Raw genomic sequence first — 27,549 nt, 5'->3', positions numbered from 1 at the left:
TTCAATATTTGCTTTTTTTTTGTTGTTGTTGTTGTTGTTTGTTTTGCTATGACATGCAACTCCAAAAGCTTTGTAAAGTAACAGGTTTGGCATAAAACATGAAAGAATTGTCTTTGATTATTAATAAATTAATTATATTTTAATAAAGGGACATTAAAGATATGTATGACTATCATAATAACCTCACGTGTCCCCATATTTAGAATTTGAGTATGAAAACTAAAGAGCCAAATTAATTTTTTAATATTCAGCATAAAATCAGCAGCCTTTTCCAAAAACAAATCCCAAAATCACAAATTTCAATGAATGAATTTGACAACTCTTTCATTGTACATACATTTTTAAGTTAATCAAATTAAGTTAATCAACAATGTCATTATCACGCCACTGTGTCTGATTGTTATTTCCCTTGATGTTTTGTTTCAGTTCAGTCCAGATGCAAAGGCCAAAGTCATCAGAACCCAGCTGTGTGTCCATGAAGAGTGATCGGTCAATGAATCCTCCACCTAAGCTTGGTGGACACACTGATCCTGGGTTTAGGTAAACGCTATACTAAATAATTTATCTTATTATCTGTACACAGTAAAATCCTCTGTGTTAAAAGGATAGTTCACCCAAAAATGAAAATTAAGTCATTAATTACTCACCCCCATGCTGTAACAAATGAATATATTTTTGATTAAATTTGAGATGTGATTCACTGCTACATAGGTTCCCAAGGGATTGAAACTTGATGGCCCAGAAAGTCAGTGAAGAAAATGTTTAAATATTCCATGTGACTACAGTGGCTCAACTATAAGTTTATCAAGCGATGAGAATACTTTTTGTGCGAAAATAATGACTTTATTCGACTATTCCTTTTCTTCCCCAAAAATATATTTACCAACATATTGCTTAAAATATATTGTAATATATTATATTCCTTTCCATTTTCCAATATATTATATATTGGAAATAAATGGAGTAATATATTGATGATACATATATTATACAATATATTAAATATATTGTAATATATTGCAAAATATACAAATGATTGGCGCTTTTAATATATTGAAACATATGGTAAATTAATATATAATATATGTAATTATATAACTGAAAATATATGCAATTTTATATTTATTAATATCCACTGTAATGTATTACAATTTGTATGGGATAATGTATTGGTAATATACAGTATGTAAAGATATAAGGTCACGTGTATGTTTAATATATGGTAGAATACATTTCAATATAATATGGAAATATATAAATAAAATATATGTATAGATATGTGTTCCATATATTGTGGAATATATTTTAAATAAATGTACAATTATATCAAAATATATGTACATATTGTTTACATCGAAACATATGTACATATATTTTACATATATCAATATTGAGAACATTCACATTCTGTAATGATGCAGGCATGAAGCAGAGATTGAATCCAATCGCAAGCACTTTAATAAACAAACAAACAGGTAAACCAGGGTAAACGACAGAACACTCAGAATAGGAACAGGGAACTCAGGACGGGAACAAGGAGACAACAAACATTAAACATCAAGAACTCACAAGGACTGAACTAAGGCCCTGTTTACACGAGAACGCTTGCGGGTGAAAAACGTAAACATTTTTTGATCGGATGTGCCTTTCGTTTACACGGCGATGGTGTTTTGGCTTTTGGCTTAAAAACGCAAAAAAGTGAAACCACCCTCCAGAGTGGAAATCTTAAAAACGCTCCCCAGCCGCATTCCCGTGTAAAGGGTAAAAAACCCCCCCGCAAAAGCTTGAGTTGACAGTGAAGGTTGTACGCAGGCGCGCGGACTTGGTGTTGTTGTGTGGTAGTGCTCCACATTGCCACCTAGCCGTCTAGAGTGCATACTACATGGAATTTCACACACTTTTGCGTCACCATATGCACGCGGATTTCCCACCCAAAACGCTCGTCTAAACGCAGAATAAAAAGTGATAAAGCAACACCACTTTTGTGTTTTCTCTTCAGAATTGTTTCCGTGTAAACATAGCCTAAAACAGTGTTTCCCAACCCTGTTCCTGGCGGCACACCAACACTGCGTTTATTCTTTGTCTCCCTTATCAAACACACCTGATTCAACCCATCAGCTCATAATCAGGTGGGTTAATGAGCTGATGAGTTGAATCGGGTCTGTTTGATTAGGGAGACAAAGAATACACGCAGTGTTGGTGTGCCGCCAGGAACAGGGTTGGGAAACACTGGCCTAAAACACAGGGCTTAAACACAAGCGAACACAAGCTAAACAAGATAACAAGGGGGCATGGTTAAACTGAAACACTTGGGAAGACTAATCAACATAATGGGGAACAGCTGAACATGGGACAAGACAAATGGCAGGATCACATGACAAACAGGCAATCACATGACAGACAAGAACAAGGAACAAGACAAAATCCAATGTGAGGTTGAGCTAAAACCACAAAACGCCTTGCATATGGTGAGACTAAGGAAATGTGATTGACTACATTTATTAACAGTGCAACCTTTTTAAAGAGTGCCATTGAACAGAAAATATACATATTATACAATATAAATTGAAGGAATTTCAATGACCAATGTCTATTTCAATCTTTCAGTGCTGTTATTAAATATTAATAAAATATCTATAAACAAAATGCACAAATAATAAGGAATAAATAAATAATATACAAACTTTCAAGGACCTTAGGGAACTGTGGAAAAGCATATATGTTTCAATAAAACTTATTTGTGTAATGCAGTTGCAGTAATTATTTGTAAATTATTAAAGATATTTTAATTGAGCTAAATAGCTATGCCATGCATGTCCACATGGTTGTTTATTTGGAAAGTATAACATGTAAAATCATATATAGCCCATATACAAATCTCTGAGTTTGTCTGCAATATATTGTCTGCTATATTTTATTTATATATTTCCATATAATTTCATATATACATAGATTGTTCTCTGCTTCATTCCTTCCTGCATCGTTACAGAATGTGCATGTTCTCAATATATATTGATATATGTACAATATATATATATATATATATTGATATAAACAATATATGTACATATATTTTGATTTACATTTTTTTGATTTTGATTTTACATTTATTTAAAATATATTCCACAATATATTGAACACATATCTATACATAGATTGTATTTATATATTTCCATATAATTTTAAATATATTTAAAATATATTCCACAATATATTGAACACATATCTATTGTATTTATATATTTCCATATAATTATACATATATTTAAAATATATTCCACAATATATTGAACACATATCTATTGTATTTATATATTTCCATATAATTATACATATATTTAAAATATATTCCACAATATATTGAACACATATCTATACATATATTTTATTTATATATTTCCATACAATTTTAAATATATTTAAAATATATTCCACAATATATTATTAAACACATATCTATACATATATTTTATTTATATATTTCCATATAATTTGTAACGTACGGACAGAGGCGGTCGGATCCATGTGCAGCACTTTATTACAGCTTGAAACACAAGCAGACAAACAGTTAAACAAAGGGACAATCCAATTACTCGTGGTCTGAACAGGCGTAAGTCGAGGCAGGCAGCACAGATTCGTTAACAGTCCAGGATACAGGCAAGGGTCAAGAGTCTAGGGAAACACGGAGAAGCAGAACAGGGAATAACGCTCAGAATTGCATGCTTATGCCAAGTTCAGACTGCACGATTTTCAAAGTAGTCAGGTCGCTGTTCTTTTCACACTGCATGACTATCTTGGCCAGCATTCAGTCACTGCTGTGTTCACACTGGACGATTGATCGGCGACAGAAGGTTTCACACCGCGACTTTACAACAGGAAAAATCGCGGACAGACTCTGTCTAGCACGCTGCACCCAAAGTACGTTTCAAAACAAACACACGTGAGATGTGAAAAGGAAACAACGCGACACCACACGTGCAAGACCGGAGTTCTCCAGCCCGTTCTCACGTGAGACTTTTTTTTTTCGACCCGGTTGTAGTACAGCTCAGGTGAAATGTGTCAAACAGACACGAGTGCTCCTGCCAAATTTCTACTTGTTTTTCTTCCATTTATTGTGTCCAAATAGACAGAGAAGAAGCTTTTTTTCTGAAACAATGCCATATCATGTTGATATGTGATCTTTAACTCCTCCCCGAACTCCCTGCTGCTCTGTATCTTGCTCTCTCACTGGCTGCCGGTGATCGCCAATGTAGTTTTCAGTCAAAACACTTTTCACACAGCAGGATTTTGAATCGCCGACAGGTCCAGATATTTAGCATGCCAAATATCTCACGGGCGTCGGCGACTCGTCGGTGATTCTCTCATTTCACGTCTTTGCTCATTCACACTGTTTGATTGTCACTCGCGTGAACGAGTGCCGATTTGCCGGTGATTTCGGACATTTGTCTGCGATTTCTCAAAACCTGTCAGCGAGCCAAAATCTTGGCTAAAATCGTGCAGTCTGAACTCGGCATTACAGTTTAACAAGACTTCGCAAGGGACACAGGGAAAACTCGGGCTTAAATAAGGAACTCAATAACCAATAATGAAACACAGCTGAACATAATAAAACACAGAGTCCGTGGGGAAACATAACACAATGAGAGAGTGCCCTCCAGAGGCTCTCGAGGGCACTACAGCTGCAGATTGTCACATAATTATACATATATTTAAAATATATTCCACAATATATTGAACACATATCTTTACATATATTTTAATTATATATTTCCATACAATTTTAAATATATTTAAAATATATTCCATAATATATGAAATGCATATATTTTATTTATATATTTCCATATATATATATATATATATATATATATATATATCACATATATTGCAGTATATTAAAGCATATAAAGACTAACTTTAAAAAGACAAACTATATGTAAACTATATGTAGTGCCCTTTTTGGTCTTGTCACGGTTTGTTGAGGAGTGCAGGCAGAAAAAGAAGACCGAAGAGGCAACTGCTCCAATTCAATTACTTTACTAAAGACTCAAAACAGGTACGGGCACAGAAGACGGGCAGAAACACTCACAGAACTCAGCGTAACATGAACATCGACCGACAATGAATGAATGAACACAGGCAAACTAAATACAAGCAGAAATCAAACATAATGAGGTGGGAACAGGTGACACAGATGATGATGACGATGCACTGATGAGGGAGTGAGTTCAGGTGGAGAGACAAGAGGATCCTGGGAAGTGTAGTGAAGAAGACGCAGACGAAAAGGTGCAGACGGAGACTGTGACAGAACTCCCCCCTCCCGGAAGGCGTGGCCTCACGCCGTAGAACAGAAGAGGGAGGGCGAGCTGAAGGCTGGGCGGGGCGTGGCCAGGGTGGAGCAGGCTGAGAGCGTGGCCAGGGCGGAGCAGGCTGAAGGCGGACCCATGATGGAGCCGATGGAGGGAGGAGCCACGGAGGCTGAAGGGCAAGGGGTTTGGTGGCGATGACAGAGAGAGGCGGAACCGATGACAGGGAATGACAGGGAGAAGACGGAAGTTTGCTAGGACATGGTGGAGCGGAGGGTTCAGAGTGACAGGGGGAATCCGCAGGCTCAGGTGACCAGAGTGTAGACAGGGACACAGAAGGACAGGGTGAGGACAGAGGGAGTGAGGACCGACGGGGCACTGAGGGGAGTGAGGAGTCCAACAGAGCCGGGGGGTGAAAGGACGAGGCGAAGCCTGAGGATTGAAGTCCAGAGGTGAGGGAAGAACGATGAGGGACCAAAGTGAATCCGGGGGGACGAGGGAGCTTGGCGGAACTGGTGGACTGAGGGGCCATGGTGGAGCTGAGGGAGGTAAGAGCCAAGGGTGAGACCGTGGAGTGATGGGCCGATGTGGAATCCTGGACAAAGCAGCTGTAGGCAGAACCCAGGAATCCTCAGTCCGGGATGATGCTGGGGACTGGAAGCCCCACAGCGAGCCCACTAATCCACAGAATACTGGAGGGTGAGTGGCGGGGCTGACAGGAAGCAGAGGAGATGAGGAGGGCTGAAGACTGATGAGAGGAGGTGGGAGAGGGAGGCTGGGTGGGATCGTGGTCTCTGGCTGGGCGGTCTCGGGCTGGACAGTCTCGGGCTGGACGGTGTCGGGCTGGACGGACTCTGGCGATGGCTGGACGGACTCTGGACGGACTCTGGACGGTCTCTGGCGCTGGCTGGACGGTCTCTGGCGCTGGCTGGACGGACTCGGGCTGGACAGGGCTTGATGGAACCAGCAGTGAAGTGGTTTCGGCGGAACCAGTGGTAAAGAGGGCTCAGGTTCAGCAAGGCTGGACAGAACCATCAATGAGGAGAGTTCAGGCTCGGCGGGGCTGAACGGAACCAGCGATGAGGAGGGTTCAGGCTCGGCTGGGCTGGACAGTCTCTGGCGCTGGCTGGATGGTCTCTGGCGCTGGCTGGACGGACTCGGGCTGGACAGGGCTGGATGGAACCAGCAGTGAAGTGGTTTCGGCGGAACCAGTGGTGAAGAGGGCTCAGGTTCAGCAAGGCTGGACAGAAACATCAATGAGGAGAGTTCAGGCTCGGCGGGGCTGGACAGAACCAGCGATGAGGAGAGTTCAGGCTCGGCGGGGCTGGACAGAACCAGCGATGAGGAGGGCTCAGGCTCGGCGGGGCTGGACGGGACCAGCGATGAGGAGGGCTCAGGTTTAACCAAGGCTGGACAGAACCATCAATGAGGAGAGTTCAGGCTCGGCGGGGCTGGACAGAACCAGCGATGAGGAGGGCTCAGGCTCGGCGGGACTGGATGAAACCAGCGATGAGGAGGGTTCAGGCTTGGCGGGGCTGGACGGAACCAGCGATGAGGAGGGCTCAGGTTCAGCAAGGCTGGACAGAACCATCAATGAGGAGAGTTCAGGCTCGGCGGGGCTGGACAGAACCAGCGATGAGAAGGGGTCAGGCTCGGCGGGGCTGGACGAAACCAATGATGAGGAGGGCTCAGGCTCGGCGGGGCTGAATGGAACCAGCGATGAGGAGGGCTCAGGTTCAGGAAGGCTGGACAGAACCATCAATGAGGAGAGTTCAGGCTCGGCGGGGCTGGACAGAACCAGCGATGAGAAGGGGTCAGGCTCGGCGGGGCTGGACGAAACCAATGATGAGGAGGGCTCAGGCTCGGCGGGGCTGGACGGAACCAGCGATGAGGAGGGCTCAGGCTCGGCGGGGCTGGACGAAACCAGTGATGAGGAGGGCTCAGGCTCGGCGGGGCTGGACGAAACCAGTGATGAGGAGGGCTCAGGCTCGGCGGGGCTGGACGGAACCAGCGATGAGGAGGGCTCAGGCTCGGCGGGGCTGGACGAAACCAGTGATGAGGAGGGCTCGGCGGGGCTGGACGAAACCAGTGATGAGGAGGGCTCAGGCTCGGCGGAGCTGGACGGAACCAGCGATGAGGAGGGCTCAGGCTCGGCGGGGCTGGACGAAACCAGCGATGAGGAGGGCTCAGGCTGGACAGAATAAGACCTGGAGATGTGTTGAGGGGTGCTGGCAGACTCTACGAGACCGATGGTGAATGAAGATTCATTATTTTCCAATACCCACTCAACACAGGCGGAGAAATCCTCGTCAGGACCATTCCCTAGGAGGCGTGCCCGGGAACGCTCGCTGAGGCTGGCGATGTAGAATATACTGAGCGAGTGGTCAGGATAGTGAGTGAGGCACGCCAACTCCAAAAAATCCTTGGTGTGAGATTCCAGGGAATGGTTTTCCTGTTTGAGGCAGAGGAGAGCCACAGCCGGATTGTCCATAATTAGTCTTGGTCGGTCGATCTGTCACGGTTTGTTGAGGAGTGCAGGCAGAAGAAGAAGACCGAAGAGGCAACTGCTCCAATTCAATTACTTTACTAAAGACTCAAAACAGGTACAGGCACAGAAGACGGGCAGAAACACTCACAGAACTCAGGATAACATCGACCGACAATGAATGAATGAACACAGGCAAACTAAAAACAAGCAGAAATCAAACATAATGAGGTGAGAAGAGGTCACACAGATGATGATGACGATGCACAGGTGGTTGATGAGGGAGTGAGTTCAGGCGGAGAGACAAGAGGATCCTGGGAAGTGTAGTGAAGAAGATGCAGACGGAAAGGTGCAGACGGAGACTGTCTTGATTGCAATATATGTAATATATTGAAATAATATATTGGACAATATAAATATTAAATCCTTTATATGGGAATATATTGCCTAATATATCACATGGTATATTCCAATACACTGCAATATATTTTTGTTTCGTAAGGATCCTTCTGGTACATATAGTATCCAAAAACTACTTGAACAATGTTATATATTGTGTTGACTTGTGCACTTACATTATCCCAAATGTTTCCAAGAATATTTAAATCCAGAGAAATAATCTATTTTAAGCAGGACACAGAGCGAATCTGTACTGCCCGGTCTCATCCCAAGGCGTCATATAGTGACATAGTGACACTTTTGACATTTCGTTTAAATCCAACGCACATGGCATCCTTTAGCGTCAATATGAGACGCAGATATATATGGGCCAGAAGGCGCCTCCTAGTGGTGTAACCCTAACCCTACCCCAGACCTAAACCTACCATAACCAAAGCGTGTTACAGTATATTGACGCTAAAGGGTGCCATGTGTGTTGGATTCAAACAAAATGTCAAAAGCATCTCTATATGACTCTTTGGGATGAGAATGCGTTGCATCATACCCACGTTACCCTCAATATCCGGTTTTATTTAGTAGAAACCATGGAAATGCCAAATATGCTTTTATCTATTATGTTTGTTTTTTTAGACAGGCGAGCAATTGTTTGCATACATTAATCGACAGATTAATTGTTATATAGCTCCACACAGTTAGTCTAAATATTTAAATCTTGTTTTCTTGATTTGCCGTGAGTATTTTTTTTTACTGTCTAATATCGATTTATCTTACTGTAGTCACGCTGTGGTGCAGAAGAGTCCAAGAAGAGTCCAAAGTTCCAATGCAAAGTGTTTACTTACAATAATGTTTTACAAATAGGTTTATGGGTTCGATATTTTATTTGCACAAGTGGGCACGCTGAAATGCCCCTTTCATCTATTGGTCAAACCGCTCTGCCTTCAGTACGAGCTTTTCTTACTGTCAGGCAGAATAAGAGTCACGAGTGCGTCACTGACAAATGCACTTTAATAAAATCTGAAACCACCACTCACTGTTAACTACGCACAATATTTGAAGCAGAAATATGCTGAAACGTGCTGCGACTTTCAAACGACCCCAGTAATGTGAGCCATAGTAGCCTAGGTATGACAGATTATTTTAGCATGATGTATTTCCCATTGATCAATACAGTGCAAATAGTTCCGTCTCTTTGGATAAAAGGGAAGTGGAAATAAAAATCAACAATAGGCTGAACTGTAACATGCTAAAATATGTGTGTAACATTAGATGTCCTTAGATGACCTTTCCACAACGGTAACATTAGAGGTGGGCATAACACAGTTTGTATACAGTATAAAAATCTTTATGTCTAAAGTTCCCATAAAACATAAAAACCCAATGGGAATACATCCTTGTTGTGAAAAACATCTGTTCATAATCTGTGATTACACAATTCCAATAAGAATAGCACAAAGAGGCGTCTGGAATAACTGTGCAATGATCAATCCTTATTTTTAAGCCAGCTAATTTTACAGTAACGTTAGGCTAATATTCAGAATGTCCTTCTCGTATAACGCACAAATGGGCTTCCTTTGTGAATTATAGCAGACCACCTTTTATAAACTATTATTTAAGATATATTTGTGCGTAAATGTTTGCATTCAAGTTTTTCGTATAGTCAGACAGATAGATACAGTAGATAGATAGATAGACAGACAGACAGACAGACAGACAGACAGATAGATAGATAGATAGATAGATAGATAGATAGATAGATAGATAGATAGATAGATAGATAGATAGATAGATAGATAGATGATAGACAGACAGACAGACAGACAGATAGATAGATAGATAGATCATTTCAAATCAAGTTTTTCGTATAGTCAGACAGATAGATACAGTAGATAGATAGATAGATAGATAGATAGACAGACAGACAGACAGACAGATAGACAGATAGATAGATAGATAGATAGATAGATAGATAGATAGATAGATAGATAGATAGATAGATAGATGATAGACAGACAGACAGACAGACAGACAGACAGACAGACAGACAGATAGATAGATAGATAGATCATTTCAAATTGGTTTCTTGAACATGACAATGAGTTGACTGTACTAAAATGGCCCCCACAGTCACCAGATCTCATCCCAATAGAGCATCTTTGGGATGTGGTGGAACGGGAGGCTTCATGCCCTGGATGTGCATCCCACAAATCTCCATCAACTGCAAGATGCTATCCTATCAATATGGGCCAACATTTCTAAAGAATGCTTTCAGCACCTTGTTGAATCAATGCCACATAGAATTAAGGCAGTTCTGAAGGTGAAAGGGGGTCAAACACAGTATTAGTATAGTGCTCCTATCCTTTAGGTGAGTGTACAGTATATACACTACCGTTCAAAAGTTTGGGGTCGGTAAGAATTTTTATGTTTTTAAAAGAAGTCTTTTCTGCTCACCAAGGCTGCGGGGGGGGGGGGGGGGGGGGTGAAACACTCAGTTTCAGTCAATCTCATGTTAATCTTGAGTACCTATAGAGTAATATTGCATCCATCATATCTCCAAAAAGTCTTTAGTCTTATTATATTTATAAAAGAAAGTTAGGCTGTACCAAGTCTTTCCGAAAAAAGCTGAGTGCTGTGTGGGCGGAGCTAAATAATCATGAGCACACAAAGCTTTTACATTGAGATCATCTGGAAGCTGTGACATCCTAAAACAATACTAAACACCCTAAACAATACTAAGGGCACGTTCATACAGAACGCGTTTTTGCTCACAAAAACGTGAGATGGGCAGTGAAATGGGAGGAAAACACAAGGTCTCGAGTGTTTTTTAAAATATAAATGATTTGAACTTGAGCGCTGTGTTTTGTTGATTTGGTTTTACAATAAACAAACAGACACCTACAGTAGCCACCTAACCAAATGTATTTAAACAAACACACACCATACATCGCATGCTCCATAGATACATTAACTATACGTGATCAAGTTGTTTAGCCTACTTGCTGTGCTTAAGTTACACGCCGATAGACACACAGACATTTGAAGCAGTTCTATTCAGCGCCTGCGGTTCCAACGCAAGACTGTTAACCTTTAGTGTTGGGACTGCTCCATCCTTGAGAACTAAACGATTAGCAAATCCGGCTTCGAACTGGGCCTTGTTTATAAAAAAATCATCCTCGAAATGTATGGAACAAACAAGAACACTTGCCCAACTGTGTTGATGTTCTGGAAAAACAAACTCCATCCACTGGTCCCTTAACGCTTTATTCTTTGGGAATCTGTGCAGTGTTGTCTTGCCTTGGCAACCAAAAACACAATTCTTTGATGACATATTGCAGCGAAGCTGATGCACAGCGCTTTGATGGGCATAGGTTACGGCTATCGCTCTACAGTTGCACGCGTGCCCTTCCGAGAGAAGTGCCCTTAGGACAGTATAAGGAAATTCCGGCGCATCTGAAGTCATACTCGCCCATACTCGGAAAAAACTTTACGAAACTTGTGACAACCAGGAATGAGTATTTTGAGAACAGAAATATTCAATTAAATGTACAACTTAATTTTTGATCCATGTTTAGCATGTGAATCCAACTCTTTAACAGTGTAAAAACTCATTATGCATGAAATAGCATTTCATCCCCCCTGTAAGTGAGATTCCAATCCGAAGGGAACGAACATGTTCAGTTCGAAAGGGCACTGCAAATGGCGTAGGGAATAAGGGAACATCGATACATCACTTCACAGGAAGTGGAGAGCGAAAATCAACCAACTGTCATTGTGAACCACATCATCAGTCGGAACTAACCATAGAGCAGAGCCGTTGGAAGAGAATTTAAATTTCGAACGGGTCTGAGTTTATGTACACATTGTGTATAAAATTGTGTATTAAATTTTGTTATTATTATACAAACTAGAGTATTTATGAACGGTTTGGGGTGATGAATGTATCTATAGGTCTATATGATTTTAAATTAGAAAGGAAAGTCAATTAAAACATTGAATTAAGTTATATCATTATCTGCGCGACCCTGTTGTTGCCTTTCTTTGATGACGTTTCAGAGCATTCCAAATGAGTGATTATTGAAGTCCACTTCAACTGATGTACCGTGTTCAGGGAGTAGGGAGCAGTGAACACTCCGTAGGGACCCTGTAGAATGGAACGCACCGTTTAACCCACCCTTAAACCTACCCACACCACCACACCTGTCCCTAACCTTACGCGTATCACACCTCAATAGCAGCAAAAATGTTTTACAATACAACATGAGCACAATACATTTTACATTATTTTTCAGTGTAAGTACATTGTACTTAAAGCCACTTAATATAAAGTGGGCCCCTTTAAGAAATAAAAAATGACCCCAAACTTTAAACGGTAGTGTATATATTACCCTACTAGACGGCTCCCAGTTTGGAAATGTCTCCAATACATACTAACCAAATTATTCAGTCACCAAGAACAATCAACCATTACAAAAGTAATTAAAATAAGAGTTTTTGAATTACATTCACTTGTTGTGTTCAACTTCACTGTGCAGACTTGATCCTCCAGACCCCAGCTGTGTGTCCATGAAGAGTGACTGGTCAATGGATCATCCACGTAACTTCAGTGGACACACTGATCCTGGCTTTAGGTAAACACTATTGAACATTCATATTGTTACATCTTCTGTGTTGAAACTAAGATTGTACCATTAGTGCATTATTCATGCTCTAAAGGGATTATAGTGACTGTATGTAATGCAGTGCAGACACTATTAATTAAAAGATCCTAAAGGTTCTCTAAGCGATCCTGGATGTTGGCGTTCGGACAGTCGTTTTCAAACAAATCGGAGGCTAGCTAGACCCTCCCTCCTCCGCATCTCATCTCCTCCCCCTCCCTTCCGTGCTTCCTGAAATAATTGTGAACGTGTATAGTTCTAGCAAATTATATCCTTGTGTGGGTTTGGCGAACATAAGCGTCAATTTAGAAGAAAAAAACAATTTAACGTTACCCACCTGTCCAGCAAAAACAGAGCAACCTGAATGTCGGACTGGAAGCCCTTCTGCCGCCGGAGTTCTTGCCATCGTTCAAAAGCTTTGCTACCGATGTAAATTCGGAACTTCGCACATTTTTTATCCGACTCCTTCTTTTTAATTTGTTCTTCAGAACGACGTCTCTTTGGTCGTGTGTCGCCCATTTTTCAAACTTCCCTCTGATGCTTCTATCTCCTTCACACAAACACCCCCTTCATGTGCACGCGCACTAACCCCTCAGACCCACCCTCAAATACTTCTTGCCAGTGATTGGCTGGAACACTGTTTGTTAGGTTTCGTGGTCCGGGTAAGACATGATTGTTTTTGTTGCCGTTTGTGGAGCCTGTGGTGTCTACAGAGACCGCGTTTTTTTACAGTGTGTTTAGGGGACAGACAGCTAGCCGATAGTGAGGAGACGTTTGATGTATGTGACAAAAAATGTTTTGGCCCCACATCGCTTAGAGAACCTTTAATTATCTTCTCACATATATGGATGTGCACTTGCTGTAAAGTCTCCATCAGCATAATAAATATTACTAGAATAATTCAGTCACCTGAATCAGTTCATTACAAAAATCATGAATTTAAGACTGTGAATTGCATTCACTTGTGTTTAACTAAATCCACAGATTGGACCCTCCAGGATACAGCTGTGTTTCCATGAAGAGTGACCAGTCAATGGATCCTCCACTTACCTTTAGTGGACACATTGATCCTGGATTTAGGTCAACACTGTATTAAACATTTATTGATTACACGTGTTTATATTTACATTTATTAATTTGACAGACATTTGACATTTATCCAGAGAGTTTTACATAGCAGGATTTTGATGATATACAATATCCTGTTAAAATATAGGCTATTTATACTATTTATTTTACAATTTTATTTTATCTTACAGCAGTGACCATCAACATGCTAAAGCCCTCAAGACCTTTAGATCTAATTTGAGGAAGAAGTTTCAGTGTCTTTATGAGGGAACAGCAAAGCAGGGAAACCCAACACTCCTGAATGAGATCTACACTGATCTCTACATCACAGAGAGTGGAAGTGGAGAGATCAATAATGAGCATGAGGTGAGACAGATTGAGACTCAATCCAGGAGAGCAGCAACAGAGGACACACCGATCAAATGCACAGACATCTTTAGACCTTTACCTGGACAAGACAAACCCATCAGAGCTGTGCTGACTAAAGGAGTCGCTGGCATTGGAAAAACAGTCTCTGTGCAGAAGTTCGTCCTGGATTGGGCCGAAGGGACGGAGAATCAGGAGATCCAGCTCATGTTTCCTCTTCCTTTCAGAGAGCTCAACCTATTGAAGGACAAAACACTCAGTCTTTCAGATCTTCTTCATGTCTTTTTCCCTGAAACAATGGAATTGAAACCATTCAGTGATGAATATAAAGTGGTCTTTGTTTTTGATGGTCTGGATGAGTGTCGTCTGTCTCTGGATTTTAAAGTGAAAATGTGTAATATATCTGAATCCGCCTCAGTGGACGTGCTGCTGACGAACCTCATTATGGGGAATCTGCTTCCCTCGTCTCTCATCTGGATCACCTCCAGACCAGCAGCAGCCGATCTCGTCCCCTCTGAGTGTGTGCATCGAGTGACTGAGGTACGAGGATTCAATGACCCACAGAAAGAGGAATACTTCTGGAAAAGAATCAGTGATCAGAGTCTGGCCAATAAAATCATCAGACACCTGAAGTCCTCAAGGAGCCTCTTCATCATGTGCCACATCCCAGTGTTTTGCTGGATCTCAGCCACTGTCCTAGAGAAGATGTTGAGTGATGCAGAGACTGGAGAGATTCCCAAGACTCTCACTGAAATGTACACACACTTCCTGATCATTCAGACCAATATCAAACAAGAGAAGGACTATGAGAAGAAAGTGAAGGATGAAGACATGATCCTCAAACTGGGGAAACTGGCCTTTCAGCAGCTTGTGAAAGGCAATCTGATCTTCTATGAGGAAGACCTGAGCGAGTGTGGCATTGATGAGACCGAGGCATCAGTTTACTCAGGATTGTGCACTCAGATCTTCAGAGAGGAGTTGGGCCTTTGTCAGGGGAAAGTCTTCTGCTTTGTTCATCTGAGCATTCAGGAGCATCTAGCAGCTCTTTATGCGCTTCTTTCATTCTTGCTGTACAAGAGGGATGTGCTCAATGAAATCCTCAGCTCAAAACATGCACATGAGTTCACATGTCACACAATATCTGACCTGCATCAGAGAGCCGTGGACAAGGCTCTGCAGAGTACAAATGGACATCTGGATCTTTTCCTGCGGTTTCTTCTGGGTCTCTCGCTGGAGTCCAATCAGAAGCTCCTGAAGGGCCTTCTGACGCATGTTAGAAACATCTCGTACAGTAAAGAGAAAACGATTGAATACATTAGATTGAGAATAAGAATGAATCCCTCACCAGAGAAATACATCAATCTGTTCCACTGTTTAAATGAACTGAATGATCTTTCTCTTGTAAATGAAATCCAGGAGTGTCTCGGATCTGGAGGTCTTTCAAGCACCAGATTTTCCTCGTCACAGTGGTCCGCTGTTGTCTTTGTTTTATTAACCTCAGAGTGTTTGGATGAGTTTGAGTTAAGGAAATACATAAACATCAATCAAGACCAAAACCACACATCACCAGATGAAGTACTTCAGAAGCTCTTGGCTGTAGTTAAAGCCTCCAGATCAGCAAAGTAAGTGTGAGTGTGTGTGTTTTGTAGTGATGTGCTTCTCTGTTCACTGTTGTCTATGGTAGTATTAATCTGTCCTGCTTTTTTAAACAAAACACACTTTAATCAGTATACAAAAGATCAACAAAAGGGATTATAATCCTTACATGTTTTCAGATCATAATTTACTTTAATACATTATAAAGCAAAAATAATAAAAACATGAAACCCACACAGATTTAGCATTTAATATCTCAGTCTCTCTGTGGTTGTGTAGATCCTGCTGAACTGAGAGATTAAAGTGTGTTGTTGTTCTACAGGTTGTGCGGGTGTGAGATCACAGATGAAGGTTGTGCTGCTCTGACTTCAGCTCTGAGATCAGACTCACCCCTCAGAGAACTGGATCTGACTAAGAATATAATAGGAGATAAAGGTGTGAAGCTGCTCTCTGATGGACTGAAGGATCCTCACTGTAAACTGGAGAAACTGACGTAAGATCATACATTAATCTTTACTAAAACAAGTATCATATTATTTTTAAGGGATTATACTCCTTATGTTGTTCAAACATAGTGAATTACATTAACACAAAATAATGCAAAATTTTAAAAAAACATTAAACCCACACAGGTTTAGTATTTAATATATCGGTCTCTCTGTGGTTGTGTAGTTCCTGCTGAACTGAGAGATTAAAGTGTGTGTTGTTGTCCTACAGGTTGTTGAGGTGTGAGATCACAGCTGAAGGTTGTGCTGCTCTGGCTTCAGCTCTGAGATCAAACTCACACCTCAGAGAACTGGATCTGACTGAGAATAAAATAGGAGATAAAGGAGTGAAGCTGCTCTCTGATGGACTGAAGGATTCTTACTGTAAACTGGAGAAACTGAAGTAAGATCATACATTAATCTTAACTGAGACAAGAATAGTATTATTTTAAGGAATTATTCTCCTTATATTGTGCAAATCATAGCGACTTACATTAACACAAAATAATGCAAAATGTAATAAAAATATTAAACCCACACAGGTTTAGTATTTAATGTCTCAGTCTCCAGTGTTGGGGAGTAATTAACTACAAGTAGCGACGCTACTAACTTAACTACATTTTTCAGTAGCTTGACAGTAGCTCAGTTGCTTTTTAAACATTGTAGCTTTTCCAGTAGCTAACTACTTTTTTCAGCAAGTAGCGGTGTAGCGCAAGCAAAAGCTACATTGCGTTTGTCAAGCTTGTGCGAATCAGTGCGATGCAAGGATATTCTTCTTCTGGTTAGATTACAAACTCATTTTTTGCCATTACCGCCACCTGTTGTCAATCACGCGTCTTGCGGCTAACTGTTCACTGACGTACAGAAGTGTGTTGACACACCCATATTATGATTATTCATGATGGAGCAAGACGTGACGGCAGATTTGGAGGATGGAGAAACAACTAACGTTAATTACCCATGGCCTTATTTGCCCAAGTTCAAACTGTATTTTTGAGAAAATGTTGTACATGCAATTTACGCTGGATGTATATTTTGTTCTTGCAGTGTTGTAGGCTATTTGTTGCAATTTTCGACTTTTGACAAACAGTCTGAGATATTTGAGTGTTGTGTGTAATAAAATAATACTCTGTGAAATCATAATTGTATTGCATTGTTTTAAACACTAAATATTTTACTTAAAACATTACTCAGACACTAATTCAGTTATTTATAATTTAAGTTGCTCAAAAAGCAAAAGTAATTTCAATGTAGCTAGCTACTTTTTGATAGTAACTTGTAGTGTAGCTAACTACTTTTCCAAAAGGGTAGCTTGACTGTAGTTTAACTACTTTAACTTACGAGTAGCTTGTAGCTTGTCAAACTACAGTTTCAGAGTAGCTTCCCCAACACTGTCAGTCTCTCTGTGGTTGTGTAGTTCAGGGGTTCTCAAACATTTTGGTGCCAGGGACCCCTTTCAGGGGAAAAAAAATTCCAAGGACCCCCCTCATATTTATAACAGTTATTGAGCACAAAGTTAATGTGTGAGCGGCAAATGAAATATTTTTGCACAAAATGAATGGTCTTCACCCAGGGTACTATGCAGGAATTTCTAAATAGCCTACTGAGGTAACGAAAGTGATCTTGCTAGGAATCACTTAGGATCCCTCACTTAGGAATTTTTGATGTTCTTGATCTACACATGTGCATTTTAAGGTGTTTTAAGGCCCCACAATTGGATAACTATAGATTTAGTAGAAGCATGTCAGTCAGTGGCATACATTTTTTTTTTTTTTTTTTTTGTCAAGATGTCACGAAACACAATCACATATTCCAATCAGGAATGGCCTTAAAAGAGAAATGTTTCAATAATTAGGCCTATTTTGCACACAAATAAAGCCCATAAGCCTATAAATACAATGATCATGGCATTATGTTTAATAGGTGCGTGCGTTGTTAATTTGAGCTACTGTAATTAACTAAAAAAAACATCCAGTATATGTTAAATATATGAATCCATAATGTTTAATCTCATGGGCACAGTATGTTTTTATTGACCATGCTTTTTCCTTTGTTAAAGTTGAGCTTGATTAATATTTTGCAAACTGATTGTTTCAGTCGTTTTTTAAAACTTTTATCTAAAACAGCTGTTTAGTTTATGTTAATTAAGGCCTACATCTTATCTCGCACTTTATGACCGTTGACTGAAACGTCGTGCGGGGAACTTTGAGTTCACTCCGACTCAAACATTTTGACATTGACGAGCTATCGTTGTTAGTCTGCTGAAGCACCTCAGAGGAGAAGGTCAGTTATCATCGCGATGTGCATCCTTGCAACCTCAGTTGTGGGTACGGCCCTGTCACTATGCACTTTTTTTTTTTGATAATGATCAGACTTCTAATGTCAAATCTACAGTAGCAGTGCTAGAACTGACTATTGTGCGCGCACGCGAGACGCCGGCGCGCAATTACATGGGAATTTTTCCTCAGCAGTGGAAACAGGAATACTCTTATTTATGGTCATAGATAAGACAAGAGTGCATCATCCGAAACGGTAAAGTGTCCATTTTTTTATTTGTGTATAGGCTACATTATAAATGACTACAAAATGTCATGCCTTTTAAAAATACAGAAAAGAACCGGATGCGGGTTCATGCCGTCTCTCTGTCTCCTTTCTGGCGCACGTCCCGCAAAATCAACAGCAGCGAATAGTCTACTTGACGCAAAGACATAGATTATCTATCTATAGAAAACTTTAAGTGTCTACTTTGTATTGTTTTATGTTAAATGCTTTATATAAGTTACTTAGAAATAAACAGCATGTTTTCAGATGATAAAGAAAACATGACTCATAGCATGGAAAAAAACGTTAGGTTGTAAATTATTTCGCGGACCCCCTGGCTTTAGCTCGCGGACCACCAGGGGTCCGCGGACCCCACTTTGAGAACCACTGGTGTAGTTCATGCTGAACTGAGAGATTAAAGTGTGTGTTGTTGTTCTACAGGTTGTATATGTGTAAGATCACAGATGAAGGTTGTGCTGCTCTGGCTTCAGCTCTGAGATCAAACTCACACCTCAGAGAACTGGATCTGACTGAGAATATAATAGGAAATAAAGGTGTGAAGCTGCTCTCTGATGGACTGAAGGATCCTCAATGTAAACTGGAGAAACTGAAGTAAGATCATACATTAATCTTAACTAAAACAAGAATAGTGTTTTTAACCCTTTAACCCTACTGTCATATTTTATTTAAATTATCAACATGATAAAACGTCTCGGTTACGTATGTAACCCTCGTTCCCTGAGTACAGGGAACGGAGACGTGTCGTCGGGGAGTTCCCTGACGAATTTGGAATTGGGATCACGCTAGGGAGCCTTATTACCTCTGATAGAATTAAAACGAGCCAATAACAATTGGCATGCAATCTTTGCATTCCGCGAGCCGCCTACAAGCGCGAATATAAAAGCGGAAGTAAAACATTGCATAGACACTTTTCGCTGAGGAGCCGAACTGAGTACAGACCTTCGCGAAGGTACAGCAACATGGCGAAGGGACGACACGTCTCCGTTCCCTGTACTCAGGGAACGAGGGTTACATACATAACCAAGACGTTCCCCTTCATCCTGGGAACTCCAACGTGTCGTCGGGGAGTTCCCTGACGAATTGGGATCCCTAATAAAACGCCATGGCGCTGGCCCCTTCCAGCGCCTAGCTACGCTACCCACGCAGTTTCAGAAATAACAGGAGCTAGCTAGGGAGTCACACTGCTGTTCCGCAAGACCCAATCAGTGGACATTGGATAACACTGGGAAAGCGGGCCCGACCCTAAGAAAGGGGAAAGGAATGCTGCAGAAGCCAGCAGCCTGATGAAGGCCTGGAATACACATATGTACTAGCCCAGGGGGATAGTGAAACATATGGCAGTCCCTGAGGTAGTCCCAATCCAAAGGGAATGTGGGAGCGTACTCAACAGGGACGACAGAACGAGTCTGTCAAGGGGAAGACACGGCTGGACTGCACGTGGCATAATGGGTCACCGAAGAGACCACTGGACTAGAGGTCTTCACGGGTCCAAAAATTCATGCCCGACCCGGAAGAGACCCGTAATGTGCTACACCGAACTGACCCGGACCCGTCGTTCATTTCAAAAGTTGGACCCGGACCCGTGCAGACCCGAGAAATGCCATTTATGTACTGCCCGGACCCGACCTGGACCCGTCTATTATTTGAAAACTGGACCCGAACCCGACAGGAAGACACAAACCCGACTGGACCCGATTGTCACATATTATTTCACACGAGTTGCGAAAAATAAAACTTTTTGTCTTACCTAATTTTAGTAGTCGTTGTCTCACTTCCTTGTAACGTTGTCTGACTGACTGTGATGCATTACAATCCACCGACAAGAAAGCTCTATCCATGTTATTTCTCTCGTTTTTCCAAGCTTAATCCACTCATTATTTCAGCTTTAAAAGTCCACTTGATGTCACGGTGATGGATGAAAAATGCAGCCTTGCACATGTACATTCTGACTCGAGTTAACTTGCATAATAACTTTAACTGTTTGCCCTTATGAACTATAATAACGATTGCTTGTTCAGCTTGATCATATCTGTGCTCTCTGCTCTTCATTGAGTCTGAATCTGACCACCAAAACTTTAAGATTAAACAAGACAGTTCATTTATATTATTATAAACATTGGAGAAAATGCAAAGCACGGTTTGGCAGAAGCTCTGCTCTGGTTGCCATAGAAACATGACACACGCTTGAGATTGCACTCCAATCGCACGTGTATTACCAGCCCGTTCTCAGCGCGTGTTATATTAATGTTAACGGGTGCCATGTGAGTAGTATTTCGCCGTTTTGTCATACAGCGCGTCCTACATGACGCTAAAGGATGAGAATGCGTTCGTATTACACACAATGTTAAACAGACCCGGGACCCGAAGTAATAGATTCGGACCCGACCCGGACCCGGCTGATCATTTAAAATATAGACCCAAACCCGTACGGGTCCCGGGTTGGGTCCCTGGCCGACGGGTCTCGGGTGCACTGTGAAGACCTCTACACTGGACTAGGGCTGCAACTAACGATTATTTTAATAATCGATTAATCTGTCGATTAATTTGTCGATTAATCGATGAATCAGATTTTTAAAAAAACATTTCCAATCATTTATTAAAAAATAGAACTGAAGGTGCAAATTCAGTGAAAAAAAATCCAGTGCAAAAAAATGGACTAACAAAAAACATACATATGTATACTTTACATCTGCCAAATATATAGGCTTTTTAAAAATAAAGTGCACAAAAAGATGTATATTTTCTTGTTTAAAGGGGCCTGAGCTGTCAGAACAATAAAATTGATAAAAAAATAAAGAAAAATACAAATCAGAAAACTTAAGATTGGTTTGAACGTCAGAACTTGTTCTGTACTCCACACTCGCACACACTCAAACTCTCACACTCACAGATGCACACCCTCACAAACTTGTGTTGTGTTTTGCTTTTGTCAAAGATGTTATAATCTTTAACAAAATGTTTGAAACAAGCAAATGCACTTATGATCATATTACCTAACCTATATTAGGTAATAATAATAGCAATAATAATAAGTATATCAAAAGATAATATCTCTGGTCTATCCTAATATTAATTATAATACAATGAATATAAAATATAAATACAATATAAAGTAATATATAACAAATACAATGGATTGACCATCTCCTATGGTGTAAGGTATTTTTCAGCTCATCCTTTCCGAGCATATAGTGAAGTTTCTCTGAGTCATTTAGAGTAAAGATTGAACAATTCAGTGCTGCAAATTATGGAAAAATATTCCCCTTTGTAGTGGTACGAAAGCCCAAGCCCAGGAGGCGGCAACACATCTTGTGGAGTGAGCACGCAACCTGGGAGGACAATGCTTACCCGCTAGCTTCATACGCTCGGGTGATAGCATCCACTAACCAGTGAGCTAACCTCTGCTTGGAGACAGCCTTCCTCTTCTGCTGGCCTCCGTAACAGACAAAGAGCTGGTCTGAGGTCCTGAAGCTTTGCGTTCTGTCAATGTAAACCCGCAGGGCGCGGACTGGTCAGAGAAAAGCTAGGGCTGGGTCTGCCTCCTCCTGGGGCAGCGCTTGCAGGTTCACTACCTGGTCCGCAAAGGGAGTGGTAGGAACCTTGGGCACATATCCGGGGCAGGGTCTCAATATAACATGAGAAAGGCCCGGCCCGAACTCTAGGCCCGATTCGTCGACCGAAAAAGCCTGCAGATCCCCGGCCCTCTTGAAAGAGCCCAATACCAACAGGAGCACTGTCTTAATGGACAGGATATTCAGCTCTACTGTCAGCAAAGGTTCAAAGGGAGGACTTCGGAGAGCTCTCAGTACCAGAGCTAGGTCCTAAGAGGGTACAGAGTGCAAAACACGAGGCGGATTTAACCTCCTAGCACCCTTAAGGAATCTGATGACCAGGTTGTGCTTTCCCACGGACTTACCTTCTACTACATCGTGATGTGCAGCTATTGCTGCAACATACACTTTGAGGGTGGAAGGGGACAGCCTACGCTCCAACACATCTTGTAGGAAGGAAAGCACGACTCTGATCGGGCAAGTTCGGAGGTCCTCCTGGCGGGAGAAACACCACTCGACGAACAGGTTCCACTTCAAGGCATAGAGGCGCCTCGTAGAGGTAGCTCTAGCAGAAGTGATGGTGTTTACCACTGCCTGTGGTAGATCACCTAGAACCTCCGCCTCCCGTCCAGGGACCAGAAATGGAGTTTCCAGAGGTCTGGACGCGGGTGCCATAGAGTGCCCCGTCTCTGAGAAAGAAGGTCCTTCCTCAGAGGAAGCGGCCAAGGAGGGACTGTCGCGAGGAGCATGAGTTCCGTGAATCAAAGCCTGGTGGGCCAATACGGCGCCACTAACAGGACCTGCTCCTCCTTCCTGACCTTGCACAGAGTCGGTGCATGAAGGCTCACTGGAGGAAACGCATACTTGCGCAGGTCCCGGGGCCAGCTGTGAGCCAGGGCGTCTGTGCCGAGGGTCCCCTTGGACAGGGAGTAAAACCATTGGCAGTGGGTCGTGTCCGGAGAAGCAAACATGTCTACCTGTGCGACTCCGAAAACACTCCAGATCAGCTGAACCACCTGGGGGTGCAGTCGCCATTCTCCTGGCAGAGGAGGCAACCGTGAAAGCTCGTCTGCCACACGGTTGAGCTCCCCTGGAACATGAGTGGCACGAAGCGACCTCAGATGCTTCTGACTCCACAGGAGGAGGTGGGAGGCGAGTCGCGTCATGCGGCGGGAGCGTAGACCACCTTGGTGGTTGATATATGCAACGGTCGCAGTGCTGTCCGTACGGACCAGTACGTGCTTATCTTTGAGAAACCCCTTGAAGCGACACAAAGCCAAGCGTACTGCTTGCAACTCCAGGCAGTTGATATGCCAAAGCAGCTGGGGCCCCGTCCACAGACCCGAGACTGCATGCCCTTTGTACGTGGCCCCCCACCCCATGGCGGAGGCATCTCTGAAAACCACAGCATGCCTGGAAACCTGGATTAAGGGCACTCCGGCCTGAAGAAATGCAGGATCCAACCATGGGGAGAAGGTTTGGCGACAGTGCAGGGTTACTTTGGGTTACTTTGACCCTGAATGTGCCGCTCTGCCACGCCCACCTCGGGACTCGATCGTGAAGCCAGTGCTGGAGTGGTCTCATATGTAACAGGCCGAGCGGTGTTACTGCGGCTGCCATATGCCCCAGGACCCTCTAAAATAGTTTCAGTGGAACTGCTGTCCTGCCTCGGAAGGACCTGAGGCAGGTGAGCACTGACTGGACGCGTTCCTCCGTGAGGCACGCCGTCTGGGCGACCGAGTTCAACTCCATACTGAGATAAGAGATCCTCTGCACGGGTCAAAGTTTGCTCCCAACCTGAAGCCCCAACCGGCTGAGGTTCCGTAGCACAATGTCCCTGTGATTGCACAACACATCTCGTGAGTGAGCCAGAATGAGCCAATCGTCGAGATAGTTGAGAACGCCTTGTTCTCTCATGGGAAAAATGGCCGCCTCCGCGACTTTTGTGAAGACGCTGGGTGACAGGCCCAGCCCGAAGGGTAGGACTTTGTATTGATACGCTCGACCCTCGAACGCAAACCGTAGAAATGGTTTGTGTCGAGGAAGAATTGAGACCTGAAAGTACGCGTCCTTCAGGTCGATCGCTGCAAACCAATCCCGGGGACAGATGCATTCGAAAATGCGCTTCTGCGTGAGCACTTTGAACGGGAGTTTGTGCAGGGCCCGATTCAAAACTCGCAGGTCCAGGATTGGCTGCAATCCGCCTTTCTTGGGTACAATGAAGTAGGGGCTGTAGAACCCGGACCTCATCTCGGCAGGAGGGACCGGCTCGATCGCGTCCTTCGCCAGCAGGACATCGATCTCTTTCCGCAGGACAGGGGCGTCCACTGACTGCACACAGGTGAAGTGAATGCCCCTGAACCTGGGAGGCCGGCGTGCAAACTGAATTGCATAGCCGAACCGAATGGGACCATCGAGACGGACCCGGAAGCTCTAGCCAGGCTTCTAGGTACCGACCCAACGAGCCCACCCGAACCACCGGCGTACCCGCGGAGGGGCAGCGAGGTGGAAGGCAGGGACCCGGCTCCAGTGGCAAAGTAGCCACTGGAAGCGGGGTCTGGGCGTGAAGTTCACCAGGAACCTGCTTCCACCGGGGGGCAGATGGCAGAGAGAGCCCGTGGGCTTTCTGCTGAGAGCCGCCCCGTGGCGAGGGGAGGGGAAGAGACGAAGCACGAGGCCCTGCCTCCTCGTGAGCTGGTCTCTGTCCCTCCGGGCCCAGCCGCCGACAGGAGCGATGCAACTGAAAGCGTCGCTGCTATCTGCAGACTGGGAAGAGGGGAACGAGAGTGATGCTGCTCGGAGACAGCATCCACTGCCGTTCGGACCCTCTTGGGTGGAGGAGACTGTGTGCCCACCAGTCTCGACCAAAGATGACCTGAAGAAGGAGAAAAATGCTCTACTATAGATATTTTGGGTACCGCTGACCAGGAGGTCAACGGCGGAAAAGCCAAAAAGATTTCCCGCCCGGCCCTCCGGGAAGGAGGTGTGCAGAAACACCCCCCTGTAGAGCAGATTCCTGGACCTCCCTCAGATCGCCCGAGTCAGGAAAGCTTCCCTCCCTTCCTCTTAAGGGAAGGGGCCGGAGCGTCTGAGCGCGCTGGGCCATTAACCTACAACCAGACTTCCGGCCTCCAGGGTTGGATTGCTGCGCTGGAGGGGAAGCTGGTGCCGGAGGACGGCCTCGGCGACGGGGACCAGCCGGAGCTTGTACGGCCATGTCCTGTGCAGGACATGCCGCACAGCCTCCGACTGCTTCTGGGCGGCGGAGAACTCCTGGGCTAAATTCTCCACCGCGTCGCCGAAGAGGCCGCCCTGGGATACGGGGAAGTTGAGAAGTTTGTTCTTCTCCGCTTCCCTCATATCAGCCAGGGTCAGCCAAAGATGGCGCTCCTGGACCACTAATGTGGACATCGCCCGACCCAGTGAACGTGCGGTGACTTTCGTCGCCCGGAGGGCGAAGTCCGTCGCCACATGTAGCTCCTGCAGCAGAGCTGGGTCTGGACCACCCGCCTGCACGCCATGGAGCGCCTTCGCTTGATGTACTTGCAAAAGCGCCATGGCATGCAGGGCGGAAGCGGCGTCTCCACACGCACTGTAGGCATCCCTGGTTAGCCCAGAGGAAAACCCATAGGCACGGGAGGGGAGTGAAGGGGCACCCTGCCAGGCGGAAGCGGTCCTCGGACACAGTTGCATCGCGATAGACCGCTCCACCGGGGGCATTCCCTCGTATCCGTGTGCCACCCCGCTGTCCAGAGTGCTGAAGAAGGAGGAATGAAGGTTGCCTCCACCTGAACGCCAGGGGCGCCGACCAAGACTTCCTCAACTCCTCATGCATCTCGGGAAAGAAAGGGACTGGAGCAGGTCGTGGGACAACAGCACGACCCGCCCCAAGACACCAATCATCTAGCCGCGAACGTTCGGGACCCGGTAGAGGGTTCCACACAAGCCCGACATTCGCAGCCGCCCGCTCGAGCACAGCGGCCATTTCCGGATCTGACTCAACTGACGCTACCACAACCGAAGGGGGCAGCGCCGGCGAGTCATCGCCAGAGGACCGCTCTTCCTCCGATGCCGCTATAGACATCTGATCCTCAGGTGGCGCGCTGAAGGAGACAACCGGAACCGCCCGTGGGGGCTCCGGCCGCTCCACCAGAAGCGCCGATGGCAGCGTGCAGCTAGAGGCGTGAGGCGCCCGACGGGATCTTTCACCAGTCGCGTGTCTCACAGTGATCCTCATTCACTCACCAACAGGAATCAGCGAAGTAGATGTCTGCCGAACTGAACCAACAGACAAACTAGATCGGAGATTATCTGAAGGGACTGCCCCTTTAAGGGTTCTCAGTCTCGAACGTAGCAACGCGAGAGTCATATTCCCGCAATGAGAGCATGACTCACCACAAACGCCGCTTCAGCGTGCGCTAAGCCCAGACATGTGAAGCAGTGTTTGTGGCCATCAGCCTGAGGGAGAAGTCGACCGCATCTAGAAACGCACGGGCGAGTCAGCATCCTGAAAAGGACGCGAATGCACCGCAGAGCTCTTTTGGAAGGAAAATAAAATAAAAAAGAAGAAGCACTTTGAAGCGCCGAAGCACCGAGGGATCAGCGCGGCAGACACTTCCGGGTGAAACTGCTATCCCTTGTGCTGCTCTCAGTCGCGTTGATCACACAAGCGCCGTCACACCAGCTGCCGTCAAAGACTCTTCTTTCTCCAGCTCGTTTCTCTTCAAAAGGTAAGGAACAGCAGCACACAGACACTACTGAGAGGCTCCGAAGTAAAAAGTGTCTATGCAATGTTTTACTTCCGCTTTTATATCCGCGCTTGTAGGCGGCTCGCGGAATGCAAAGATTGCATGCCAATTGTTATTGGCTCGTTTTAATTCTATCAGAGGTAATAAGGCTCCCTAGCGTGATCCCAATTCCAAATTCGTCAGGGAACTCCCCGACGACGCGTTGGAGTTCCCAGGATGGAAGGGAACCTGTTTTTTTACACAATCTACTTGCCTTCTGTTGTTTGGTTGATAGTCTATAGTTTTATAGTTTATTTAGCAAGTAAAAGTTATTTTAGTATAGTTTTAAAAC

The 27,549-nt window shown here is 44.0% G+C and overlaps 1 protein-coding gene across 10 annotated transcripts in view; it reads left to right on the top strand.

Moving 5' to 3' along the window:
* LOC120488259 (NACHT, LRR and PYD domains-containing protein 3) overlaps positions 1 to 27,549 on the top strand; it is a 65,647-nt gene that overhangs the window by 586 nt on the left and 37,512 nt on the right. For 7 of the 10 annotated variants that reach the window (XM_089131919.1, XM_089131925.1, XM_089131922.1 and 4 more), the window contains exon 1: positions 461 to 540. In XM_089131919.1, the coding sequence (XP_088988045.1) occupies positions 476 to 540 (65 nt within the window). In that variant the 5' untranslated portion in view covers positions 461 to 475. Of the gene's footprint in view, positions 1 to 426; positions 541 to 12,719; positions 12,816 to 13,826; positions 13,923 to 14,101; positions 15,903 to 16,194; positions 16,366 to 16,589; positions 16,761 to 19,339; positions 19,511 to 27,549 lie in introns of those variants that run through there. The other 3 variants (XM_089131926.1, XM_089131928.1, XM_089131930.1) reach the window with 3 other exon arrangements.

Source organism: Pimephales promelas, chromosome 6 (assembly GCF_988280905.1).
Source record: "Pimephales promelas chromosome 6, fPimPro1.hap1.1, whole genome shotgun sequence".
Classification (NCBI taxonomy): domain Eukaryota; kingdom Metazoa; phylum Chordata; class Actinopteri; order Cypriniformes; family Leuciscidae; genus Pimephales; species Pimephales promelas.
The sequence above is the reverse complement of the archived record's forward strand: the minus strand, read 5'-3'. Positions and strand labels throughout refer to the sequence as shown.